Source organism: Carassius auratus, chromosome 7, assembly GCF_003368295.1.
Source record: "Carassius auratus strain Wakin chromosome 7, ASM336829v1, whole genome shotgun sequence".
In the NCBI taxonomy this organism is placed as follows: Eukaryota; Metazoa; Chordata; class Actinopteri; order Cypriniformes; family Cyprinidae; genus Carassius; species Carassius auratus.
In genome coordinates, this window is record NC_039249.1 from 30,295,696 (window position 1) to 30,305,490 (window position 9,795).

A 9,795-nucleotide genomic window follows, 5' to 3' on the forward strand; every position below is an offset into this window, starting at 1 on the left:
AAAGCATTTTGATTTTAGGACAACTTTGATGCAAGGTTTTGATCCACTTCAAATGTTGACTAGTATTTCTAACACAATTACACCTTTTAGGGTCACTTTTGGTAAGAAATGTAGTTCTTAAAACTGCTAAATAAAACTTGCACATAATAAAGACTCATACCATTAATTTAACATAAGAGTGCTTTATTTGTATTTTTTTGTAAGGGAATGTCTCTTATTTGAACAAAAAGCACAAGATGCAATATGGAAACAAAACCCACAAACCATTTGGCTGGTCCAAATAATTATTTAATGATTCAATTGAACAGCCATTAAGCCCGTTAAAAAACCACAGTTGGACAGAAGATCATAAAACATCCAAACATAGTTTAGAAACATATTTAATCAACCCCAGGCCACAAAAATCCAGAAAATTGACAATGGGTAACAAAGAAAGGACACCAGGGTTCCTATTCCCCATAAAACTGTGAGCTGGTCGTTAAAAGATATGCTGAAATATTTCCCTTCAGTATGGACAGTGCATAGGTCCTAAATATTTAGGCTATAACCCTCAAAAGGGAGAATAACTTTGACAGTTCAGAGTGAATCAGGAAATCCAGAGATGGAAGATATCCACAGGTGTGGTGTTTCATTCATATTAGAAAGTCAGCGACGGCGTTACACTGATGTGCCCTCTGCAGGTGGAGCTGGTTTATTTTCTTCAGGTTTCATGGCTGGGAAGAGAAGTACCTCCTAAAGTAAAGCACAAGAAGTCAGACGCAGTTTTAATATCAAAGTATTCACAGAATGAGATTAACACACAATGTTTCAAACTCCGAAAAGGGGGCTGCGGTGGGTCGTACCTTGATGTTGTTGGAGTCTGTGAGGAACATTGTGAGGCGGTCGATGCCCATGCCCCATCCTGCCGTGGGTGGAAGGCCGTACTCTAAGGCAGTGCAGAAGGTTTCGTCTATAAACATTGCCTCATCGTCCCCCTCTGCCCTGTCCTGTGGACACAGATAGAACACTCATTCAAACAGAGGATACTTTCTTAGTAAAGAAAGCCAAGCCGTTTTAACAGAGCAGCTATCTCGAATGAGATTACAAACCAAACAAAGATTTACTAGCATAAAAAAGTTATTAAAATAAATCTTATGCTTATTGATTTATTTAAAAACCTTATTAAAAATTGATTTATTAAAAACAGTAATTTGGCTTTTTTTTTTTTTTATAATAAAATTTATTCCTGTGTATTTTCAGCATTATTATTCTGGTCTGCATTGATTTCCACATGATTTCTTATTATAAATGCTTAAAATACTTTACTCTCAGTTTTGATCAATTTATTCCATCCTCTAGAATTTTTGTTTCATAGGACCAGCAGAAAAAGTTAGTTTCTTTAGACAAAATAAGAAAACTAAGCTAGTTCCCTAAAAATCTACATTTGTGAAAGATTAACACAGAAAATTATGCATTCAATAGTTTATCTTCACCTTAGCCTGCTGCTCAAACAGTTCTCGTTGTCTGATGGGATCGTTCAACTCTGTGTAGGCGTTGCAGATCTCCTTCTTCATCACAAACAGTTCAAATCGCTCAGTTAGACCTTTCTGGGATCTGTGCCTGGGGTGGAGACATCAGTAAACACATCATGTTTTAGATCATTTGTGATTTAACCATAAACTAGAGTAAAAAGTCATAAATAGAAGTTAGGCCCATACCATTTTGCCAGAGGACTCATGATCTGTGGATGATCACAGATGAAAGTTGGATTGATGCACTTCACCTCCAGGAAGTCTCCCACTAACTGTCAACAATAATGTGCTAAAATCAGTTTAAAATGGGTGTACGATGACGAACACAAAGAATATGAAAAGTACAAAGGATTTGTAAAAAAAAAAAAAAAAAAAAAAAAAAAAGGGAGAAAAAAGTGTCTTGAGTGTATATTTTTGAGAGTCAAAAACAAATATTGCATATAATTAAACTGCTCTGTTAGCGTGCTTTGTGTGGCCAAACACGCTTCTAGGGCAGCTTTCTTGAAAAGTCATTTAATGAGAAGAATTTTCAAAGGAATGTTCCAAAGTACAAATCGAAGTGAAAAAAAAACTTTTTCACAAGCTTTCTGCGCTTTAATGCAGATTTCTGTACTAATAATATGTGTCCACTTTTTTACCAAACTATAAGCCGCACCTGAGTATAAGTAGCATCAGTCCAAAAATACACCATGACGAGGAAAAAAAAGCATATATAAGTCGCACTGGACTATAAGTCGCATTTATTTAGAACCAAGAACCAAGAGAAAACATTACAGTCTACAGCCGCGAGAGGGCGCTCTATGTCTTCAGTGTAGACTACAGGAGAACTGAGCAGCATAGAGCGCCCTCTCGCGTCTGGAGACGGTAAAGTTTTCTCTTGGTTCATTTCTCTCGGTTCATGTCAAAATAATTTTGATAAGTCACATCTGACTATAAGTCGCAGGACCAGCCAAACTATAAAAAAAAGTTTGACTTATAGTCCGGAAAATACGGTAATTTTGACTGGTTTAAGTAGTTTATTACATTGTCCAGTACTTCATACCTTGTCCAGAAGACGGGCAGTCGTCCTGGGAGGAGGGCATTCAATTTCTTTCTGAACACAAAGGTCATCTAAGAACTTGCGTGTTTCTGTAAACAACAAAAATAAATAAATAATGAGCTTTAATCATTCTAACAATACAGTAAAGCCCCAGCACCTATGTTAGGATGTGTCAATACATTTTTACTTGTAACTACTCAAACTTTGTAGAAACCAGGTGGTTCAGATGTTCTCTATGCCTAGTTCATGTAACCCTCACCATCACTGTCGTAGGTGTCAGGAGCTGGGAACTTCACCCCCAATTCCTTCTCCAGGTCTTGAGTCATGCTGATGCGTCTGAAGGGAGGAGTGAAGTCTATTTCACAGGCTTGTCCTTCCGGACCATCAGGATGATACGTCACCTTATAACCTCCAGTGATGTGCTTCACCATTCCTGTGAAAGCAACAAAAGAAACTTCACTTGGTGTTCTCAGACACACAGTTTTAAGAATATACAGATTTACAAAAAATTTTTTACAAAATCATAGTGGTGCAAATTACTGTTAATGTCAAAATATCATGTTAAAAGGTTAGTTAAAGGATGAAGACGTTCCAGAGCACCAAATGAGCAGAACAATGCTTTAACAAACCTGAGAGCAGCTTCTCTGTGATTTCCATCAGGTCGTGATAGTCGGCGTAAGCCATATAGAACTCGCATGTGGTGAATTCTGGGTTGTGGGTGAGATCGATGCCTTCATTACGGAACTGACGCCCGATTTCATACACACGGTCAAATCCTCCGACTACCAACATCTGAAACATCGATATAGGTTAGATATTTTGCAATATAATAAGAATTTCAATACTGAACTCCTCCTGCAGTGACACATTTACCTTATGGTAAAGCTCAGGAGCAATTCTCATGTAGAGTTTCATGTTGAGCTCATTGTGGTGGGTAATAAATGGTTTTGCTACAGCACCACCGGGTATGAGGTTCATCATTGGTGTTTCGATCTGTTAAACACATTCACAAATGGCAACCATTAAAACTTGAAGGAACTGAAGAACCTCTCGGCAGCAGGCAACCTAAACGTGCTTTTCTTTTCAGAAATAAACATCCTTACCTCAAGAAACCCAAGATCGTCCAGAAATTTACGGAGAAAGGTGATGATCTTGGCGCGGGTCACAAACTTCTGTCTCACAAAGTCATTAAGAATCAGGTCCAGATATCGCTGGCGGAATCTGGTTTCCTGAAGGAACAATGACCAAGTTTATCATGTAGATCAGTACATGCAACTTTACGAATGAAGAATAACTTGACTACATTGAATAGCACATCAGATAAATGTATTAATGGGCACTGAAGCATCTACTGAGAACTGTTACAATCTGTAAATGCTGTGTAAGTCAATGTTGCATAGAGCACTATTCATAAAAATGCTAAATATTATATATTGATTCCTTTGTGTGCTTGATGTGCACTTGTAGTGTACTATAAAAACTGTACTTGCATATAATGCAATCTTAATGAAATAAAAGGCCACTTTCATAACTTAGTACATTTCTAAAAAAGTTCACACTGGAATAAATTAAAATTGAAAGTTTAAAGTGCATTTTAAATCATGTCTTATTCTTTTGTCATACTTTAAAACAGTACTTATTTGAACTTACACTCACTTTCTGTGTTCACTTAGTTCTTGCAGCTTCGATGCAAATGAGTAATTACAAATATATTTCAATATAGAAAAATTACATGAATATATATATAGAAATTACATGAAAGTATATTTAAGTTTCCCATAAATTCTTGTCTGTGCATTCAGCAGAACCCTTCAACCATGTTTCTACTGCTGTCAAACAATTAATCGCGATTAATCGCATCCAAAATTAAATTTTTGTTGACATAATTTATGAGTGTGTACTGTGTATATTTATTATGTATATATAAATACACACACATACAGTATATATAAAAAATAAAAAAAATAAAAAAAATGCTGATTTTTTGGATGCGATTAATCGCGATTAATCGTTTGAAAGCACTAGAAATTACATATGAAGACATTCTTAAATCCAACTTAAGATGGTCAAAGGGAGCACTCTAAATTCAGTCAATCAAAAATAATACAAATGTAAACTATAAAACAATTTCAATTAATTGCAACTAGAATGTAATTATGAGGTCAAAAACATTGCATTCAATCTGCACTTAAGTATATTTTTATAAAGTATTTTTCCATAATAAGTAACTGTTTTTTTTAAGTATGCTAAAGTGTACTGTTTTTTCACAAGAGACTGGCAGCAATTGCTGTATTTGTGTTTGGAAGTGCTTCTGTACCGACACTAATGTTTAAATAACAGTCAAAGAGGATGCTTACGAAAAATTTATTTCCAAGGTGTTTCAACAACTAAACTTTACCTTGTCTTTCAGGCCAAAGTGAAGGTGGGGAAGCATATGAAGGCATGGAGACAACAGAGTCATCTCGATCGGGATAATGCTCAGCTCGCCCTTCTTAGTCTTGCCAGGGTTCCCCCGGACCCCAATGATGTCCCCACGCCTCAATTTGTTGTTGATGTGCAAAAAATCTTCTTCTGATTTGTAGTTCCTAAGAACCGCAGAATAACTACTGGTTATGTTACTGTGACAAGACAAAAACCTGACTGAAACGTGATGGAGCAGAGTGTAAATCAGACCTGGAGTTGGCCATGACCTGCAGCTTGACTCCCTCTCCTCGCAGGTCATAGAACAGCAGCTTGACACCTGAAGCCCTCTTGGCGTGGATACGACCTTTCGATCAAGCAAAATGCAAAGGTACAAAATTAGAAAAGCATCAAACTGACTTTAAATGTATGTTTAAAAAAGTCTCCTTTTGTTGATTTATCACATTTTTAAGTGGATAAAAATCATAAAATCATTGACAGAAACAGGTTTACATTGCTCATTTAGTCTATGCCATGTTCTGTTGTTGCATGGGCAAAACTCAACTAAAAGTTATTTGTAGCGCATTTGGCTTTCAATATAAAGCACAACAAGATTTTTGTCTTTTTTTACTTTTTACTTTACTAAGTGTCAGCTTTGTCAGTTTTATCACAAAATGAATAAATGTAATTTTGATGCTCTTTAATGTGTCACAATTCAAGCAGCAGTACACGTAAACCAATCATCACTTCCTCTTCACTAACTTCTGCTTTACTATGTAATCACAGAGTGTTTAAGCATGGAAAGACATCAATAAAAACATGTCAAATGTCACGTAAACATACATTTACATCATTAACTCGATACTATGATGCATGCGAAGTTCAGTTTCCCAAATGTAACATTAATTTCAGTTTTGTGTTTTGCTTAGTTCAGCTCAGTGCATAATTACTTAAAAGACAAGTAGAAAACATTTACCTGATACATTGAGGATGACATCTGTCAAGTGGTCCCCTGGCTGAAGGTTGTTATAACGGTCAATGAACTCTGTGAGCGACAAGTCCACGTTGAATTTGTGAGGGTATGGGTCTTCAGCGGTTCCCTTCAAGGCCTGAATGGCTTGTGTACGAATCTTGAAGTATTGCTGCATTGAAAACAGAAAGGGAAGAAGAAACTGTTACAATTAGGGTTTGGAATCGAACATCAAATCCAATTCCAAAATCGGATACTTAAAGTCAGGAATCAGATACTTGTTGTAAAATTAAAATTTTTATTCCACCTATCAATTCCTGTGTGTGCATTTTTTTATTTTTGGGCGAAAAAGGGTCTGTTAAAAATGTATTTGTCTTTGTATCATTCATTCAAGAGATTCATTCAAGAACACGGATTCATCCACTAATGAAACAAGTAAATCTTGAGTGCGTCATTGAATCATTCCATTCGAGATTTTATGTATCTAATATTTATTCTGCAGCATTGCGAGAGAACTACAACCTCAGATTTTATCATACATTTACAAAAAAAAAAAACACACACACAAAAAAAAATTAAATCTGATTAAATATGTTTGATATCTAAATGTTTGGCTTTTTTATACCAAATCGGAATTGAAATTGGAATTTGGATAGAGTCAGAATTGATCAAATTCAAACGATGCCCAGCCCTAGTTACAATTATGTATAATTCTGAATTCATGTGCCAGAAATGTGACTTCTATAATCAATACTCAACGTACATTCGGGTCCAAGGTTTCCTCATCAGCCTCACATGCATTTTGCTCTGACTTGTCATTGGTCTCCTTTTGGTCCTGCTGTTCTTTGACCTTGGCTTCCTTCTCAGCTGCTTTCTTCTCAGCTTTCATGCGCCTTTTCAGCTCACTGAGGACAAATAAGAAAGAAAATCAGTCACCGTGCTTCGAAATACTACACAGGCATTGGTGTTGCACATCTAGCTGTGGAAGCCTTTAGCAAGCTTCATTTTTTATTGACAAAAGGTTGGTCGCTTTTCACATGAAATAGAAACACCAATAAACTTTTGCCACTTCTCCAGCGACTTCCTTCAATAAACAAAGGCAGGTTTTGTGAGCTGGGAAAAGCAAACGTCTGCAGCCTGAACGCTTGCAGCCTGCATATTCTGACCAGAGTCAACATGATGCAAACGTCCTATTTGATAAATCAAGAAATATCAGGGTCAGAGTCATTGCACCCTTAGCAAGACGTACTTTACAGACGGTACTGTATGGGGATCCTATGGTACTATTACTATTCATTATTATAAATATATTTTGGTATCATTGTTTTTACTGGTTTTTCAGAACCATATATTTTCGCAATCGTATGTTTATTGTCTTCACGTTTCATAACTTCTATGAGTCTGTTTAGGACTTTCTACATGAGAGCGCCCTCCGGCTTTGAGTATGAATGAAACATACACTGCATGAAGTGTTCAACACTCCCGATATTAATTTTCATATTCTCTTCATTTTGAATACGAATAAAATGTCAGGTTATGCAAAGACTATCGATACTGTCTTTTGAATTTAAATCTAGATATTTATCTAGAAGCCTGAATAAAGTGTGTTGGATGAATTTTATTAAAATTAAATATTTATTAAATATCAAAAATGCAGCTAACGCTGTTCTATAAACAGCAATATAAACAAAGGTGACTGTTCTCGTTCATTCTTACAGTTTGATTGGGAAAAGTTTAAAAAGCGTCTAGGGATCTTGTTTTTTTATGTTATATGACTAAAACTATTAATATGTTAAACTATTATTAAAGTATTTATTAAAAAAATGTACAGTGCATTAAAATTGTTATCACAACACTGGTAAAACAGGCTTATACTGATTTTCTCATCCTCCGAATTAGACTTGGTGCGATAGACAATGCTGACAGTAATATGCAACACCGGTTACGTCAATTGCCAACTGCAGCACAGACCCCCAGCATCATTTTGATCTTTTATAGTAATAAAAATCATTTAGTTCAGTAAAAGAACAGAAATTACAATTAAAAACTGAATGCGGCTGCAAGACTGAGGTGAGACAGACAAGACGTTGACAGATGATTTAGTTTCAAAACTAAATGCAAAAGCACCTGTTTGGCAATATTTTGGATTTTGAAAAGCCTGTTGACTTGTGTCATTTATTGAAGGTGATTTTGGAAGTTTTTTTTTTTTTTTATCATTCGTTTCTCATTGGTTCCACATTGTTTGCTGATTTTTACTTTAATTTAAACTGTGTGCCATTTATTTATTTTATTTGACATCAAGGTGTATGTGGTGCCTCCAAGTGTTCTTACTCGTTTTGCTACATTTCTTATTAATTTGTTTATATATTTACATTTACTTAGCCTATTTCCAGTTTTGTATACCCATTTAAACTTTATGCAAGTTATTTTATTATTTACTATTATTTATTTTATATTAGGCATAACCTGCCCTATAGCATGGAGTATTTTTATTTGTTTTGTAAATACAATTTCTATGTTTTATATATAGGCTAAAGTGAGTTTGACGTTGTATTTTATTGTTGCATTCAAGCAATTGATGCTGAACTGCCGCTAGTTCGAAAGTGAAAGTAAAATGCCCATGCTACCTAAAAGCAAAGAAAAGAACAAAAGAGGGAACGCCTCCACAGTGATAACGGTTTTACCCCGTTGACACATGTTTTTATACAGTCTATGGTTGTCACACGTCAAATCACCGGTGGGAAAGTGTCCTCACCATCACAACCCTACTCCTAATGATACTTATAAATTCTGTTTTATCATTATCACTAAAAAATAAAATAAATAAATAAATAAAAAAGAGAGAGAGAGAAAGAAATTCAGAACAGGATAAGAATACAATTGTATTAAAACAAAAAAGACAGATTTTTTTTTCTACAACAATAACAGTAGTGTTTACAAAAGCACAACAACCCTACCCTTTAAACTAAGAAAAAATTTAAACTTACATTTTCTGTTCCGTGTTTCTTTATCAAAACTGCGTCACGGCATTTTCTAATATCAGAAGCATTAGTTTCGAAACACGTAACTTATCTGCAAGCAGCGCATCCCTATGTAAAGCTGTGCTTCTTACTTTGAGAACCTGGATCTCCAAAGGTCTCTGCACGGCCATAATAAGCAAACTCTTATTTCTTTGTGTGATAGGCTCATAAAGAAATTGCAGAAATCCAAAGAGGAGTAAGTTATGCTAGGTATTCTTGCGTCAGTTTTAATGACCCGAGAACTGATAATGAAAGCATTTAGTGACCCGAGTAAATACCGAAAGAAAAAAAAGTAACTTTAATAGCCTAATAGAAGAAAAGTCACAATAAGATAAGTCTACGCAGTCACGACGTACAATAATTGCTCATTCTTTTTTTAACGGTTCTTACAGGGTCAAAGAAATAACTCGGACTCCTCATAAACCAACATCACCTTTCTGTAGAAGACTGCCACTGAATTATGGGCGATGAAGTTGTCATTTGGACAACTTGAGTGCAACCGCCTGGATCCTTTGCATATTTACACACATAAAAAGACGGAGTTATTATCAAGGGTTCTGGAAAGAGATAAGTATCGTCACGAACACTTTAAGTTCCATCAAGTAAAGAATCAAAATACGCTACATGCATTATTCCTCATCAATCTTATGTCTAACAACGGACGCGATAAGCCACATACTTATCTTAAGTGTTATTTCGTACATAATCAGTTTAAGCTCTGTAATGCTATGAATATATTTACTTTTTGCTGAGTTTGTCTCCATCCACACCAGCTCCGTCTGCCATCTTCTCCGCTCTTCCGACAAATGCAGCAGCCGCGGACCGTGAAGCCAGACACACCACACACAGCAGTAA

General features: G+C 35.7%; 1 protein-coding gene across 1 annotated transcript; it reads right to left on the reverse strand.

Moving 5' to 3' along the window:
* Positions 1 to 166: 166 nt before the first annotated feature.
* LOC113106459 (lysine--tRNA ligase-like) lies at positions 167 to 9,795 on the reverse strand. The gene is made up of 14 exons (XM_026268395.1): positions 9,683 to 9,795; positions 6,684 to 6,825; positions 5,927 to 6,092; positions 5,224 to 5,317; positions 4,949 to 5,135; positions 3,654 to 3,779; positions 3,424 to 3,543; positions 3,180 to 3,342; positions 2,810 to 2,983; positions 2,554 to 2,639; positions 1,698 to 1,783; positions 1,473 to 1,599; positions 843 to 986; positions 167 to 732 (listed from the first exon to the last, which is right to left on the reverse strand). Exons 1-14 carry the CDS (start codon positions 9,724 to 9,726, stop codon positions 658 to 660), a joined length of 1,734 nt encoding a protein of 577 aa, XP_026124180.1. The 5' UTR covers positions 9,727 to 9,795; the 3' UTR covers positions 167 to 657.